At 43.8% G+C, this 17,819-nt stretch overlaps 2 protein-coding genes across 2 annotated transcripts; both read left to right on the top strand.

Moving 5' to 3' along the window:
• Positions 1-18: 18 nt before the first annotated feature.
• dcun1d2b (DCN1, defective in cullin neddylation 1, domain containing 2b) lies at positions 19-6,457 on the top strand (the record flags this gene model as incomplete). The annotated part of the gene is given in 8 exon segments (XM_084001367.1): positions 19-31; positions 34-74; positions 1,545-1,761; positions 2,480-2,648; positions 4,143-4,273; positions 4,373-4,455; positions 4,664-4,760; positions 5,610-6,457. Coding segments are annotated over 8 exon segments (831 nt in total). The 3' UTR covers positions 5,690-6,457.
• A 7,585-nt stretch (positions 6,458-14,042) lies between these two features.
• On the top strand, positions 14,043-17,819 carry adprhl1 (ADP-ribosylhydrolase like 1; the record flags this gene model as incomplete). Its single annotated transcript, XM_084001726.1, has 7 exons — positions 14,043-14,256; positions 15,980-16,144; positions 16,619-16,744; positions 16,871-17,011; positions 17,209-17,336; positions 17,432-17,564; positions 17,650-17,819. 7 exons carry the CDS (start codon positions 14,043-14,045, stop codon positions 17,817-17,819), a joined length of 1,077 nt encoding a protein of 358 aa, XP_083857852.1.

Here is a 17,819-nt window from a genome sequence, read left to right as displayed (position 1 = left end):
AGCGCAGTGCTTCCGCGCATGCGCACCACGGGTAATTGGATATCAAGTTGGGCAAAACAGCGGGTGATAAAATGGTAGGTAAGATTAAAAAATGAGAAACCGGGACAGTTCTTTAGCCCCGTTAAACGAGTCTAAAAACCGGAACCGGGTTGTCATTTAAAAAAAAAAAAAGGAGGAGGAGAAGGAGGTGGAGGAGCAGCAACATAACATAACATAACATGGGGGGATCGGAGTGTCCTCCTCAGCCAAGTGTCGCATTGTCAGGGTGATGTGTGTGTGTGTCGGGACTGTGAGTGAGTGTGATGGAAGGTCAGTTGCTGGTATTTTGAGAGAGAGAGCCGGGCACTTGCAGCACGTACCTTTCCCTTTTTGGTAGCTCGTCTACGCTGCTGCTGCTGCTGCTGCTGCTCCGGGTCAGGAGGAGGAGGAGGAGGAGGAGGGAGCTGCCTGCCTGCCTGCCTGCCTGCAGCCTGCTTCACTCCCTCCCTCCCTCCCTTCTCATTCCCAGGAAAACTGGGTCGCCAAACACTGGCCTGTCACCGTTTATTGCTGTTTGATGATCGGGTGGGTCAGTCAGTGTCTGCAGCTCTGCTAAAGAAGACGTGCAATCTTCTCGGTGACCGTCCAGATTACAGTGACACACGACGCGGTGATTTTTATTTATGCCTTATTTTTAATTCCTCTTGATTCACTTACACTAATATATCTTTATGCTGTTGCACGTAAGGTATGACTCTTTACTTTTTGCACGTGGCATTTAAGTATAGTCTATCTATATGCATTTTTGGTACAGATCAGATGAATTACAGACAAGTGCTTCAACATTGCACTCTGATACCAATGCTCCAAAAGTTGTGACTGTTTGTGTGCAGCCTCAGCAGCTCCACATGCCTGTCTGGTTGGTTCCCATTCACCCATGACCGGGACATGGGACAAAGCAGGAACTTGTTTTATGGCATCAGAACCTGACAGGTCCTTGAAGGCCTCATGGTTGTCTATTTGACTTTTTGCAAATGAGTAAAGTAATATTCACCAGTAAGAGTAATGAAAAGTAAATTTCTTTACAGTATGGGATTGGGCTCTGTGTGAAAGTTTACCTCCAATACTTTTAATATTATTCTTAAATGCAGGGAAAAGGAGGTACCGGTAGTCGCACACACTTGTGATTCATTCTTCTTTCTCATTCTGTGGAGACGACAAAACTGTTGCCACAAGTCTTTTTCTAGATTCTTTTGTATAGATTTTATTTTCTGCCGGTCATCATCATACAACAGTGCTGTTTTGTCTCTTCCTCTCTGTTACATTAGTGTCTGTTGTGTCTTTAAACGTCAAGCACACATTTGCCCGTTTCAAGACAATAAAGATTTACTTACTTACTGTAAATGATGCATTTTCTCTAAGCAACCAAACCTGGCACAAGTCGTATGCTTGTGTAGGAATTCTGTTTTTGTGTGTGGGGCTCACAGCTGTTTCTGTCCGGACAGGTAACTAACCACCCCAACCCTGTATTTACCTGTGTGCCTTCCTTCTCTCTCGCTCTGCAGCACAAGTTGAAGTCGTCGCAGAAGGACAAGGTTCGGCAGTTCATGTCCTTCACTCAGGCCGGGGAGAGGACAGCCGTGTACTGCCTGACGCAGAATGACTGGAAACTAGAGGTGGCCACAGACAACTACTTCCAGAACCCAGACCTCTACTACAAAGAATCCATGAAAACCTCGGTGGATCGCAAGAAGCTGGAGCAGCTCTACAACAGATACAAAGGCAAGTGTTTCAAAACTTAAAAGAATAGTTCACCCAAAAATCAAACTGCACTCATTTTCTACTCACCCTCATGTCGACTAAGGGCTGGGAGAAGTTTCAGAGTTATCCGTGGCTTCTCTGAGTTACCTGGGGGTCTCGGCGTAGCAGTGCATGTCCATATAACGGTTGCAAATGGATACCAACTGTCTTCGTAACAAAAAGACACACCAAAAAACATCCAAATACCTCCATGCTGCTCGTATGTAATGTCCGTCTTGTATTGAAGCCCCGAAATGCGAAATTGTTCCGAAAAAAATTAAATAAGTCTATATTTCAAGCTTGTTTGTAACAGCAGCTCCTCTTCCTGGTCCGTCCAAATCTCACGAGATTTGGAAGGAAGACCAGGAAGAGGAACAATTTCGCATTTCGGGGCTTCAATACAAGACGGACATTACATACGAGCAGCATGGAGGTATTTGGATGTTTTTTGGTGTGTCTTTTTGTTACGAAGACAGTTGGTATCCATTTGCAACCGTTATATGGACATGCACTGCTACGCCGAGACCCCCTGTAACTCAGAGAAGCCACGGAGGACTCTGAAACTTCTCCCAGCCCTTCTTAGTCGACATGAGGGTGAGTAGATAATGAGAAGAAATTTCAATTTTGAGTGAACTATTCCTTTAACAATGCAACTGTTGTCTGCCGTTACATTGTTTTGCTCGCTCCTTCCTCGCTGCAGACCCCCAGGATGAGAACAAGATCGGCATCGATGGGATCCAGCAGTTCTGCGACGACCTGACGTTGGACCCGGCGAGCATGAGCATACTGGTGGTGGCCTGGAAGTTCAGGGCGGCGACGCAGTGCGAGTTCAGCAGGAAGGAGTTCCTGGACGGCATGTCGGAGCTGGGGTGAGTGACGCCACCGACGCTGACACCTGCAGCTAAGCAGTCAGAGAGAGAGGCTGCTGCATCCTGGGAAACAAAAACACAACTGTTGACGACGAGGGTAGAAAGTAGAAGAAAGTAGAGATGGACAAAAATATTTTAGGAGGTGATACTGCATTCATGCTTTGAAGTGCTGTATTGATGTTTTATCAATAGTTAACATGATATAACAGTGGTTTAGTGTTGTATTCATTTCTCCAACCAGGGCCTAAAGGGATACTTCACCCAAAATCAATAAATCACCAATTTTCTACTCACCGTCATGCCAAGGAAGGGTTTGGAAAACTTTCGGAACTCCAGAAGCGTTTTGATAACTCCAAAAGTTCTCCAAACCCTTCCTTGGCAAGACGGTGAGCAGAAAATTGGTGATTTATTGATTTTGGGTGAAACTAACTTGTTTAAAGCAGAAGTAAGCGGAATGTTTGTGTTAATATAAGTCACTCTGCTCTGCTGTAAGCCAAGGAGAAAACTTTCCTTGTATCCTACAACCTTTATCCAATGAGGAGAGAGAACGGCATAAAGGGGCGGTCCTCTCTGTGTGTGCAGCCAAGGGATGCACGTGAATGTGGTGACATAGGGACGAGGGCGGGGACTGCTAACTCCATCCGCTGACAGGAAGTTAGCCAAAACGACCGGATCGCTTACTTCTGCTTTAACTCTTGAGCACAGTGGCCTGCAATGTAAAATTTTAAGAGGACAAAAACTAAATTTAAGGGCACAAAGCAAATATTCACATTTCCTTTTCATTCATGATCCTCATACACCTTGGCCTGTCGCCTGTTATGACAGATTCCAGATTCTTTGAGTGTTAAAAAAAACAATCAAACAGCAAATTTACTGGTTGCACACGCGCAAGTAGATTTACTTGCACTGTCTCAAATTTTAGGGGCAGAATGCCTCCATTTAGGGGCAGTCAGGAGCCCTGCCAACCGATGGAGACTCTTCTGCTCAGATTGCACTAATAAGTGTAATTAAAGTGTAATGTTTGATGTTACATGTGTGATATTATTGTTCTGATCCTTCCTGTAGTACAGATTGAAGCAGATTTTAATTTCTCCAGTATTTACTATGGTGTCTGTCTGATGTCACAGGAACTGTCAAATACAAATGTAGGTCCAGCTGTTCTGAGTCTAAATGTGTAAAAAATTATCCGTATTTGTGGATTTGAAACTGTGTGTTCTTTACTCTTTACACTAGAGCTTTTCTACAAAAAGACCTTTGGAAAAAGAAATCTCAGTACATCTACTTTTCTTATAGTTTCCCAGTATATCACAATATATCATATTGTCATCCTCCTTCAGGATAAATTAGAAAGCAGCTGTTAGGGGTTTTGTGTTTAACAGTATACAACTATATATTTGAAACTGGTCATTTTCTATGTGCAGTTCACTGCCGGTCACAGTAACAGGATGTTGGAAGTCTGATTTCTCTTCTGTTTGTCTTCGATGTCTCGTGCAGCTGTGATAGTCCTGAAAAACTCAAGGCAATCCTTCCCAGACTGGAGCAGGAGCTGAAAGACACGGGGAAGTTCAAAGACTTCTACCAGTTCACCTTTAACTTCGCCAAGAACCCCGGACAGAAAGGTTTAGGTAAGTCCAAGAGACGAACGTGTTGGTGGACAGACTTTTGGTTTCTAAAAGTTCACCTGTGTGCTAATCAATAAACTCCTTTCTTTCTTTCTTCCCCAGACCTAGATATGGCCGTGGCTTACTGGAATCTAGTTCTCACCGGTCGCTTCAAGTTCTTGGATCTCTGGAACCGGTTTCTGCTGGTGAGTGTGGAAACATCTGTTACAACTGCAATCGGGCCCAGTTCTCTTGTTATTACTGTGGGATGTGTATATTGACACAAAGAGTTTGTTTTATTCACCTCAACAACAATACAATCACAGCGTCAATAACGATTAAAAGTCTTAATACGTTCACTAAGTTAATATATATTATAATGTTCCTCTCTTCCTGTTACTGTGCTGCGTTCAGGAGCATCACAAGCGGTCGATTCCCAAGGACACGTGGAACCTCCTCTTGGACTTTGGCAACATGATCGCAGACGACATGTCCAACTACGACGAGGAAGGTGAGCTCAGGAGGAAGATGATCGATGACATCATTAAAACACAAACTGATCAATCAGATCGACCCTGATTGTGTCAGATTAAGTCATATTGATGCCCAATCAAAGAAGGTGATCTCTAATATCAGCGTCACTCGTTCACTCAGCTGGATTTAATCGTATCTCATATAACTGAGGAAACACCAGAGTAAGTGGATGTAATCAAAGTAAATGATCTGATCTATTCAAACTGTCGTGGAGAAACAGTGACTTTCTCCTGCAGTCACATAAACAAATGCATCATTTTCAATGGAGATAACAGAGAAGCTGCTCCATCTCATTCAAATGGAAAGATGCTGGAGCAAAGATAATGCAGCAGTCGTTTTCTACTGCTTTATCTGCTCTTTGTTGTAAAGACAGAACTAAAACATTAAATACTTTTCATTAATCATTAATCATAATATTAATAAAGTGTCAGGCCTCTTTGTAGGAAATTATCTGTCATTATCTATGCGTTTTTTTGTATTATGACATTAGTTTTCAACCCAGAAAGCATGAAAACAAGTCTAATCACAGTTAATTTGTTGCAAGATTATATATGTTTCTATGAATGAGGAAGATAACATGTAAACCGACATGTTCATCGTTTTTTCCTTTCCTGTTTATATCTAATTTGATCTCTTCTGAAATCAAAACAACACATAAACAAAAGAGTTTTGCTGGAAGCAGCTTCACAGCCAGTAAAAAGTAGCACACTCACTGTTTTCTCACAGCACAGTGAATGATTTACGATGTGGAAACTGAACTGATGATGAATTAATTAATTCACTGTATTAGACTGAACTAATAACTTGTTTATTCGTCTGTCCTCAGGGGCGTGGCCTGTCCTCATAGACGACTTTGTGGAGTTTGCCCGGCCAATCGTGACGGGAAGTAAACGCAACATGACATAGTGTTTGTCTGGCCTCATTCAGCGGATGGAGTTTGTGTTTCTTCCAATTATCTTTCCTTTTTCTTCTTATTCTTTTTTCTTCCTTTTTTTTTTTTTTTTAATTAGAATTTTTAAAGAAATGAGCCAAAAAGACGACTTCTCAATAAGCCCGTTCGCAGCTTGTTGTTCAAGTTCTTCTTCCAACTGCATTCGATGCCTTGGTTGGGCAGTGACCTGGAAACTCAGCTCAAAGAGGAGAAATCAACAGGAGAGAGATGATGATTTTTCTTTTGTTTTCTTGTTTTTTGCTGGCAAGGACAGACTTTGTCATTTGCAATATGAAAATAATGGGTACTCCCCCCCCCCCCCCTCCCCGAGAACTCGTGGGCAAATCACCAATGGGTGCGGCTTTGAACTGCTGCTGTGGACTTGGCTCACTAACCTGCACCCTTGGCTTCGATGAGGAGCGACAGTGAGAGCGAGTTTTTCAGCACACACAGAGGATTTAAATTATAGATGCAGTAGGATGTGGCCTCTTGTCGATTGCGAACGGATCGGCGTATAGAAATCTGCATGTTTTTCTTCAGCCGGGTGCGGAGGCTGAGGAAGAGGAGGAGGAGGAAAAACAAAACAAAAAGTGATCTACATTATTTTCACTTTGATTGCGAATGTGTAGCTCTCTAACAATCACTGAGAGCGGAGGAAAAGCGTGCTTGCCTGTTATTGTATGTTTGTCTGAGAGTGTGTGTGTGTGTGTGTGGGGGTGTGTTGGTGTGTGTAGGTGGGTGGATGGGGGTTAAACATATTGCCTCTTTTACAATACAATGCTAAATATTTTCATTTTGGTTTTATTAATAATATAAGAAGCGAAAGCGACAAGTGAGAAAGTTCAAATCCACATTTTTTTTTGTACCGAGTCGGGGTCGGACGGAGCAGCATGAGCTCAGCACCAGCACAAAAGGAGTAAAATGTAAAAAAACTGTGCTCGTACAAATGAGAGTAGGTTTGATTTTAAAAAAACAAGAACAAAAAACAAACGTGTATCTGAAAGAAAACAGGTGACGACATTTTACAATCCTGATGAGATCTTAATATAAGGAGCGTTCACAGTAGGATCCTCAGTTTAGAAAAAAAAAATGAAATGCTGTTGTGTTACATTTGTTAGTTTGAGTTTCTTTAGCTTTGCAGTGTGTGAGCTGCTGTACACAAAGAGAAACTGACTGGCACATTGACTGTTTTTTATTATCCAGGTGACGATGATAATGATGATGATGATGAATTGCCAACTCTGCAAAACTGCACTGATTTACACTTTTGCTGTTGTTTTAGGACTTTGTTTTATTTTATTTTATTTTATTGTATTGTATTGTTATCAGGTAGCACTGTATACAGCTACAGAGCTACTGGGTTTACACGACAGTAGATTTCACCGACACACTAGACCTTTTAAAGAAAAAAAAAAAGAACATCTACGTCCCAGCTAAGAGTATTTTAACTGTTTGTTTACACTGCTTCAGGTCTGAGTCATGTTATGAGCAGCTGCGGGGGGGCGAAGGTGGCGTCTTAAAGCACCACAGAACTACTAAAGATTGCGCTGCCACCTGTGGGCGACCGTGCAGTAGTGCTACATACAGCACAGCCAGATGTGGTCACAGATATACCAGACCAAATCCAGCTGTGATCACAACAAGACTTGAGCCCATAAACCCACAGACACAGGTCAGCGCAGCACAGCGACGCTCTCCCACCATCTTAAGATGTAAACGTTGCTCTTTGAGTGTTACTATAAACACTAAGAGACTCTGTATTTTGCTGAATGCACCCCTGTCTTGGCTGAAGAGTGCGACTGAAGGTAAAGCTCAGGTACCTGTCGGCTGGCAGCAGGCGACCTCTTTACACTCACATCAGTGTCGGCCATGTTTTTCTGTTTGAAACGTTCTGCCAACAACCTCTGCCATGTGAAACAAGGATGGATTATTTGGTATTTTTTTTAGGTTGTCAAACGTTTTAAGTTCTTATATTTATGTCCACATAAAGTGAGTGATGTTCTACGATGGTGTTCTTGAATGTGCGGGATGAAATTTTGAATTGCAGATGATAAGCGGCAAAGAAAATCAGCTTCATGACGACTGTGAAACAGCGTATAGGAGCTGGTGAACGTGTCATGTTGTTCATCTTTGTAGCTAAATCAAAGGTAGACGTGTGTTGGTTCGACGATATAAACAAACTGTCAGTACTGTTAAAGTTGTGTGTGCAAACCTATCTACAGTGTAGAGAAAGAGAAAGAGGGTGTGAAAGCTTTTCCCCAGTCGATCGTTGTTCAATCCGACGTCGTCTGAGGTTCAGGAGCAAGAAAATGTGACATCTATCAGTGTTCAGTACGATAACATGGTACATTTGACCTTTTTCTTGTTTTGTTTTGTTTTTTTGATTTGTCAAACGTGTGGTCAACAGTTTCTAGCCATACAGATCATTCTTATCAACAGTATTATTTTTTTTTTCTGGTAAGAAAACAGGTATTTACAGAATTTTATGTTTTGTCACAGAAACGTACCATAACATTGTTTTCTTTAAAAAAAATAAAAATAAAGTTGTTAATAAAGCATGTTATTTTTAACAGTGTTGTAAAAAATACCTCTGTCCATTAAGCACAGCAGCTCTGACAGTGAAGAATTGATCTGTCAGATGGTTTTAAAGTTTTGATCGTGTTTGATCAGAGTCCTGATATGAATGACTTTATAAACTCAACATGAATCAGATGTTTGGAAGATAAGAGATTAAAGCAGATATCAGCTTCACGGCCGTTTCGGCTAATGCTGCGTTCAAGGCAGGCTTTTGAAACCGTAAGTTACAGCTTCAAGTCACAACTACGACTTGGTAGCGTTCCAGGTAACCCGTAGCTCGTGTTTTTACCATCCTGTTGTCTGTGAAAGTTCCCTATAACGGCCACTCGTAACTTCCGACCCGTGAACTCGTACCAGATCGAACTGGTATGACTTCACAGGAAGGAAAAACACAAAGTACGAGTTTCTTTGAACGCACCATGAGTTAGCAGCCCCCGCCCTTGTCAGGCATCAATTGGTCCTCGTGCTACGTCACCACATTCACGCGCATCCCTTGGCTGCACACACAGCCCTTCATGCCGTTCTCTCTCCTCATTGGATAACACTTGTATCCCACAAGGAAAATTTTCTCCTCGGGTTACAGCAGAGCAGAGTGACGGAGAGACTCGTGTTTAGGCTGAAATACTTCATGTAAGTGATTGCTGACGGAAAATAGGACTATTTAGGACTTATATTAACAAAAACATTCCACTGATATCTGCTTTAAGACGTGTGTGATGAGTTTCAGACAAAACTCTTCACTCGTAAAAACAAGAACTTAAAGCAACTAATTTTTTGTTAGATTTTATTTATCTTTGAATAACGAATTTGGTTTGGAGATAAGTATTTTCTAAAACTGCTCTGAGACCACTAGGAGTTAGGTTTTATCTGGCTGATTTCTGCAGATACGCATACAGGGATGCAAACAGCGCGCCGAAAAGCGAAACTCGCTTTTTTCATGACCAATTAGGTGACTTGTGTGAATCATTCAGATCCGAAGAGTTTTTGTTTTGAGGGGAGGGGGGGGTCTCAGCGTCTCAGCTGGGGTGAGTAAAATGTTTTTCTAACAGCCTGACAGTGACAATCACGTGAAACTGAGGCGAACTCATTCATGGTTTCTGATCATACTGATAACTGCCTACCTCCAATGTTGACGCGCGACGTGCGCGCTCGTTACCCAAAGCGGCGCGTATCCGCGTGCAGTCGGTACGTACATTACTGTGTCAGGCAGGTGTCTCCCTAGGAGCTCTGCCCCGTTTCAGAGGTGAAGGAGAGACGTCGCCTCCGCGATGTAGAATGTGTTCAATTAAAGTGAAACTAACACATTATATAGGCTATAGAGGGATTATCAGCCTACGTCACTGACGTTCTACTGCGCATGTCGCCTAAAGAAAGACAGCAGCAAGAGCCGTGATCAGGTCTTTTTGTGCTGTTAGTTGCACTAATTGTTTTGATAAAAATAACAAAACGCGCAAATTTAACAGAATACCGTCAACTCGCACCCCTTTCAAGGCAAACGAGAGAGAAAATAGTACATTGGGGATTAATTTCGAGCAATATAACGTGTTAGATACGTTGGTTTGAATGGTGATAAAGCTAAATGCTCACAGGCACAGCTGTAACGTTATAACTGCAGCGAATGAGTTGTGAAATGTTTACTACGACAGTGACTGAAGACAAGGTCACATACTAATGGAAAGCTGGCATTAATTAACGTTAAGCTACATTGTTTTAGATTACCGGTACATACTCAGCCATGCATAACGTTACAGTTACGTTATGCAGTTGTTCCAGACTTTAGACATGTCCGTCCTCTTCCCTCGTCTCTGACCAGGCAGCACCTCAGTAGTTTTGTAATCGTGAGTATTTTCCTGAACATGATTGTCTGTTAAATAACTGTAGGTAACGTTAGGGATGCACAGTGTTGTTTTTACCGATGACCGACGCCGTGCTGTGAGTGTCCGTGTCTTGTCCCGTGGCTGAGTTGCCGTTGCCGCGGTACAAACTCGATCCTCGATCCGTTATAAAACCTACAGTCTATGTATAAAACACACACTACATCAGTAGGTGATAAACTGTTGTGGTAGGCTGACAACATCGCTAGCAAACACCGCTTTGACTACACTAGATCCATGGAGGTAACCATGACAACCGGTTCTTTCTGCAGTCAGGTTGCGCACGCATCCTGATTTGTTGGTAAACAGATAATCCCTCTATACGTATGTCCATTACACACTTTTAGGCCTTAAAATGTCTTAAATTTGTTGAATTATTGTGTTCAAGTCTTAAATAATTTTAGACAGGTCTTAAATTTTCTTATGCCCAGTTGCCCACCATGGGCGAGCATTTCACTCGCATTTGCCCCTAAAAAAAAAAGACATGTGTGAACCGGGAAAATCACAAAAAAGAAAGAGCACAACCTGCGATTGGTCCAAAACTACAAATCCCACAATTCTCTGCTCTCAACAATAACAGTAGGCTAGTTAGTGTAAGTGAGGGAGAGTGGAGCTGTAGGTGAAAAGAGGAAACAACGCACGTCTGGTCCTGTTCTATGTTGTTCGTTCACACGTCACCGTTTATTCGTTACGTCCGCGGTGTAAAAGGCCGTGACGCAAAGACGCGATTAGGCGCGAGACGCGGTATACGCGACTTTTTTTTTTTGCGACGCAATACACGCGATTCTTTTATGGCGACGGGACCCTCGCGTCTTCGTCTATTTCATCGTGTTTGGTGGGAAGACCCACAGGGGATCAGATAGCCTATATAACGTCACTGCAGAAGACCCACAGGGGCTTCCCACACAAACACGAGGAACGCTTTTTTTTCGCGCGAGCTTTTACGCGCAACCAAACGCGAGATACGCGAGTTAACGCTCGTTTTCACTCGTTTCAAAAAAAATTCACGAGCCCGCCCATTTTCACTACAACAATTTTTTTTTTTTTTTTTTTTTTTTTCAAAGGAGGTTAAATCGAAAGCAACTGGACTTAGTTATTTGTCTAGGAAGACGTTTCACCTTCATCCAAGAGGCTTCATCAGTTCATGTAGCATCTGACCAGGCTGGGACTGGTCCAACTATCTGGTGTGGAGACTCAGTATAAGTCCAGTTGCTTTCGATTTAACCTCCTTTGAAATACTATGACCTGGACAAATGAGAATATGCACAGGCCTACAACAACATTTCTGCTCTCACCAACCATGGTTGAGGTCACAACGCTGCTGTAGCTGCTCTGGAAGTCCGAGACACTGAGGCCAAACGCCGCCGTCGCTTCTGATCCATGACGGCGAGTTCCGGGCTGATGAGCTACAGAGACTTTAGAGTCAAAGGGGAGCAGCGCGTCGCTGTGTCGGACTGTTTGTTTGGATTTAATGAAGAAGCTGCACAGAGTCAGGTGAGCAGAAGCTGCTAATGTAAACAGATTGCGCTGATATGCGTCATGTGACAGCGGGGCAGTGCTGCAGCTGCTGTGCTGTGATGGACCTGATCAGACTGGTGGTGGTCCACAGTCAATCAGTCCCAGATCCTCCACCGTCACCAGATCCCCCGAAAGCCCCCGCAAATAATACATCGACAAGAAGTTAAGTGGCAAGTTGCACCTTTTCGTCGGCTTATTATTTGCGGATTATTTTTTTTATAGCCTATATAACGTCACTGCAACATGCGGCTCTCAGTGCTTGTCGGTGTTGTGTCTATAAATTGTGAAATAACTTTTCCTATACAATACAAATAACCAATGATAATGAGATTTCCACCGCGCCGAACCAATCATGTGGCTGGAATAGAGCCAGTCAACAGTAACATGTGCATTTGTTTGGGTTGCTGCAGATGTGCACATCAGCTGACACCGCCGGTAAAAGAGACAGAGAGAATGAGTGTTGTCTCGAGAAAAAAAAAAGTAAAGGAGAACTTGGACAAGTGACTGAAAAGACGCGTGGTGCGTAATGGAGACACCAGGCAGCTGGAGCGGACCGTGGTCACGGTGCGGCCGCTCTGCTGCTGCTCACCTCAGTGTGTGCGACAACTCATTCATGGTTGTCTCTGATTACACTGGTAACAGCCGACCTATTCACCTCCAATGTAGACGCGACGTGCGCGCTCGTTACCCAAAGCGGCGCGTATCCGCGTGCATTCGGTGCGACGGCGCCGCCGTTTTCCCCCCGTGCATGTCCGTTGCTGTGTCAGGCAGGTGTCTCCCACGGAGCTCTGCCCCGTTTCAGAGGTGAAGGAGAGACGTCGCCTCCGCGATGTAGAATGTGTTCAATTAAAGTGAAACTAACACATTATATAGGCCTATATGTCCATTACACACTGAATGGGATGTTAAATCCCATGTCTTTATTTATTCAGTTTATTTTAATAGTAATAATTATGACTAACATTCAGTGAAGACCTAAAAATCAGTATCTCCAAAACTGAAATATTGCAATGGTTTTTATTTTTTTTAAAGCATTTTTAATCTAGAAATGTTGGCCTTCTGAAAACTATGTCCATCTATATGCACTCAATACTTGGTTGGGGTTGGACTACTGGAAATTGACTTTTCTGTGATATTGTTAATGGTGAGCCCCCCCCCCCCCCCAGACAATTCCTCTCTTTTTTGGTCCTGACCCGTTTGCATCCCTGGCATATTAACTCATGTTGCTAGTTGCTAGTTGCAAAAACAAAAACTTTTTCCCCGTATTCCAGCTGAGAGGCGCTGCCCTTCGCTCTGTGAAAAGTGTCTGCTTGGTAACAGTTGTCCCTTATCAGGTTGCATTCCTGCTGTATATCATCATCATTATTGGCTCTTCTGGAAATGACCTGTCTACTGTTACTGGGTATGTTTAGTTCTGCAGTCACCAACAGATAAATGGACAAAAGGACTCAGAGTCGGATCAGCTATTAATTCCAAGTAGTTATTAAACCTACAAGGAGTCTGACATGGTGTATATAAGGATAACGAGGGAGTTCATTAAGTCAAAGTACAAAAAATACAATAGCAACTAAATAAAAGTAAAGACAAAATTATGAGCATATAGATTATACATATATATATAGAGCTGTGTAGTATGTCCAGGTATGTGACGCATGTTCAGTGTGTAATGCAGTGCCAGTTTTGTGCTATATGCATGACTCAAGAGGTCAAATCCTGGCACTGGGTGAAGCCGAGGATTAAAAAACGTCCTGGACTGGACAAAGGATGATTCATAAAAAAGTTTAAAATAGTGATGTCAGGATTAGAGGGGCTCAACAAAGTTTAGATGATGCTCCATTCTTACCCTCCTCCCATGGGGGTGGCTGGGATGTCAACAAGGTCCAGCCCAGCAGCACATTAGCATCTCTTCCAGGACGCCCAACCCAACCCAACCCAGTCCGGCCCGGCCCCCCCATTAGCGCTCCACATCCAGCCGTCCAGACTCACAGCGTTGGGGACGGGGGAATTGCCTTTTTAGGAGACACCTGATCACAGCTGAAGCCACCGCCACCGCCCAACACAAAGAAGCTGTGGCTGATAACATGATGCCTTTGTGTGTGTGTGTATGTGTCCGTCCACCCTTGATATTGACTGTGTGGGATGACAAACTGCTGCTGAGAAGAGGCCGAGGTCTGTGGGTCCACACCGAGCGGAGATCTTACAGAAACTGTGAGCTGCTGGAGAAGCTGTTGGACTTTCTTCAGGATGTTTTGGGGCAAAAGAGAATGAACATTGACATTTCCCATCTATGAAGAGTCGGACAGCTGCATTCAAGAGAAGACTGTGATTAGTTGGGTGAGCAGAGCCTATACGGTCAGTCATGGAGAAATTCAAGGCGGGCATGGTTCTGGGAGCGGTTGGAGATGCGTTGGGCTACAGAAAGGGCCGCTGGGAGGTCTGCACCTCAGGCAAGAAGATCCAGGAGGAACTGGCCTCTCTGGGGGGACTGGGAGCCCTGAAACTGGACCCTGACAACTGGCCCCTCAGCGATTCAGCGCTGATGCACATGACCACAGCAGAAGCTCTGATAACAGGTACGTTCAGGACAGGTCGATGTCATGAAGAACGTCAAAGAGTTGTGATTTTCTAAGAGATTTATTTAAAAAGGAAAATGTTGCATAATCTTCATCTTCTCAGTCTTTTATGAACACAACCTAATATGTCTCTAAAATACAGACACCGACTTTTAATCACTCACAACCAGAATAGCTTCTTCTGTACAGTCAATGGAAACTGCTAATCACTTCCTGGCAGATAAAACCTGCTGAGAAAACCTGTAATCCACCTTTGCATCAGGATATCAAAGGGAAAATCTGAGTGGAATCCTTCATGTGGATTCCCTCCTCGCCCACACGCCGATTTACGCCACCAACAATGGCCAAGAGTTTCCAGGACAGAAGAGTCTAAAATAGAAGAGCTGATCCTGAGCTCTGCTCCACTGAACAAAGAGCCCGGACTCCTCCATAATCTGACCGTATCATGTTTGGCTGCGGATGCGGCTCGAAGCCAGTGACTCTGGTCCAGAGTCGTGGTGATGACATCTTTTGAGATTAGGAAGCCCTATTTAGCAGCACTGTAGCATGCCTGCACTCACAGAGCAGCCAGACAGAAATGTATGGAGTGGAATGAATGTTGTTAATGTAAACAGCGACTTGGCTCTGTCAATCTTCCTCACCAGCACAAAGACCTAGGCTATACGTTATCTTAAAGGGATAGTTCAACATTTTGGCAAATTGGCCCATTGCCATAGTCTTAGAAGGAGGTTCATTACCTTTAATTGTCGGTGCAAGCTATTTTTAGAACGGCGGAGCAGAGCTGTAAGCTGCTCAGAGCTACACTACGGAGGCTCATGGGATTTCTTGGTTTCCCTCATCAAACTCATCAAATACACAATCCAACAACTCCAAAACGCTCTGGTGGACAAGTTGTGACCTGCACATTCACCACGCTATGAGATAATAACAGAATGTTACTGAAAAACTGTCCCTGACGGGAACACGCATCAGCCATTTTTAATGAATTTACCTCGAAAACAACTGGAATGAATGTTGTTAAAGTAAACAGTGACAGTGTGGAGCAGTGGGTTGAGCAGGCGCCCCATATGCAGAAGCTATAGTCCTCGCTGCAGTTGGCCCCGGTTCGAATCCTGCATCAGCTGGCCCTTTACTGCATGCTATTTCACCTCTCTCTGCCTCCTCGTTTTCTATCTCTCTCAACTATCCTATCAAATAAAGGCAAAAAAGCCCGCAAAATATGCTTAAAAAAAACAGCAGAAATAAAAACAAACTGGTCCCTCTGTTAAAAAGTAATTTCTCCTGGTTCAGTGAAGAAGATTATTCAGTGTCGCCTGGAGCAGAACATGAAGAGCTGGAATTAAACCACAAAAATCGTCACTATTTTACCAGCTCACTCCACTCGAGGTGTTGAATGTTCCTGTCTTTCATAGTCATAGACTGCTAACTTGAGGGATACTTCTTTGTCAACAGACAGACTTTCTCTGTCTCTCTCACACACACACACAAACACACACATAGTATTCATTCTAGCAGGAGGGCTGGGGGTCTGCTCGTGGATCCCCGTTGACCTCATGGTGTGTAGAAGTGACTCTCCACTCGCTCCACAAACATGCTGGCCCTAATCTGTGGTGTGGCAGGCTGAGGCTAAACTTAGCCCTGCACAGCTCCACTCACATGCCACTCATGAATGACTCTCAGTCACTCTCTATGTGTGTGTGTGTGTGTGTGTGTGTGTGTGCAGATTACTGGTGTCTGGAGGACCTGTACCGGGAGCTGGTGCGTCTCTATGTCGAGGCGATGGTTTCTCTCCAGGGCCGAGCTCCTGATCCTGCCACAGTGGAGAACTGTGTTCACCTCAAACCTCACAACTTCCTGCTCGCCTGGCACACGCCCTTCAATGAAAAAGGTCATTGGAGATTTTATATACGTATATACTATATATAATCTTTATTTAAAGTTTGTGAGTCCAACATAAGTGCAGTATACTGTATGAAAATGTTGTGTATGTTGTGGTATGGTTGTGTATCATGTGTATATAAGGTCAGCAAATCCACTGCCCTCTTTTAAGTCAGGTCTTAAAACCTACTTTTACAGGAAGGCTTTTTTAGAGTAGCTCTGTTGTTTGCCGCCTTATTGTTTTTATTTTTTACTCCATCTATTCTATTTGTTTTATTGTCAATATTGATTATTTGATTATGGTTTTATGCCTTTAACCTGACTGTTTTATCTCACTCTGCAAAACAGATCAGGTTTTTGTGGTTTTATCTTTTTCTAAATGTTTGTGATGACGGTGTTATTTTTACTTGATCTGTAAAGCACTTTGTAACTGTGTTTTGAAAGGTGCTAAATAAAGTTTATTAATATTATTATTATTATCCAGGCTCTGGGTTTGGAGCTGCTGCCAAAGCCATGTGTGTGGGGATGAGATACTGGCAGCCTGAGAGACTCGACAACCTGGTGGAAGTCAGCATTGAGATCGGCAGAATGACACACAACCACCCCACAGGTGACGACGGCAGTGGAGTATAACTTAGATACACAGCAACTACAGGCTGTTTACTGTGCTGCTGTAGCTGAAACTATGAGGCGTCTCTACACTGCAGTTGTGACTCGTGGTGTCACTTTGCTTCAGGCTTCCTCGGCTCCCTGACAACGGCGCTGTTTGCATCGTTTGCGATCCAGGGGAAACCTCTTGTGGCCTGGGGCCGCGAGCTCATGAAGGTCATCCCTCGCGCTGAGGAGTACTGTAAAAAGACCATCCGGCACATGGCAGGTCAGGCTGTGGTCATTTGTTGTATGGTACATTACACTGCAGATTGGTTGATTAACCCTAAACCCTTCCATGTAAAAGAAAGAGTGATATCAATGTGCTTATTTGTAAGTGCAGACATTTTCATTTTCAGTTGCATGTGTCGAAGAGAGCATGACCGTCAGCTGATGCTTCTAATGTGACTGTGCATCCCTGTGCAGAGTATCAGGAGAACTGGTTCTATTTTGAGGCCAAGTGGCAGTTTTACCTTGAGGAGAGAGAGATAAACGAGGAGAGACAGAGCAAACCGCTGTTCGCTGATCGTTACGATGCTGAGGAAACAGACAAGGTAAGTCCAAAACAAAAAGCACACAACGATAACCTACCTGTCAGATTTTCACTTTAACACTGTACATTTCTCTGTGTGTTTCTTTGTCGATATAGATGTATAAACGCTGGAGTTCAGAGGGCCGTCCAGGTCGCCGAGGTCACGATGCTCCTATGATCGCCTACGATGCTCTTCTGGCTGCAGGAAGCGACTGGACCGAGCTGTGTAAACGAGCCATGTTCCACGGAGGTGAGACCTGCTGAAGCATTTCTAAAAGACAACTTTAAACACACGCTGTGTAAGCCTCACTGTGAAAAACACTGTGTTGCTGCAGGTGAGAGTGAAGCCACAGGCCTGATCGCAGGGTGTTTCTACGGCCTCATGCACGGCCTGAACCAGGTTCCCTCGGGTCTGCACCAGGATTTGGACAAAAGAGAGCGACTGGAGGAGCTGGGAGAGGCCCTGTACAAGGCAGCATCTGCAGAGAAGTGCACTGACAAGTAA

This window comes from Trachurus trachurus (assembly GCF_905171665.1).
Source record: "Trachurus trachurus genome assembly, chromosome: 3".
Taxonomy (NCBI): Eukaryota; Metazoa; Chordata; class Actinopteri; order Carangiformes; family Carangidae; genus Trachurus; species Trachurus trachurus.
The sequence above is the reverse complement of the archived record's forward strand: the minus strand, read 5'-3'. Positions and strand labels throughout refer to the sequence as shown.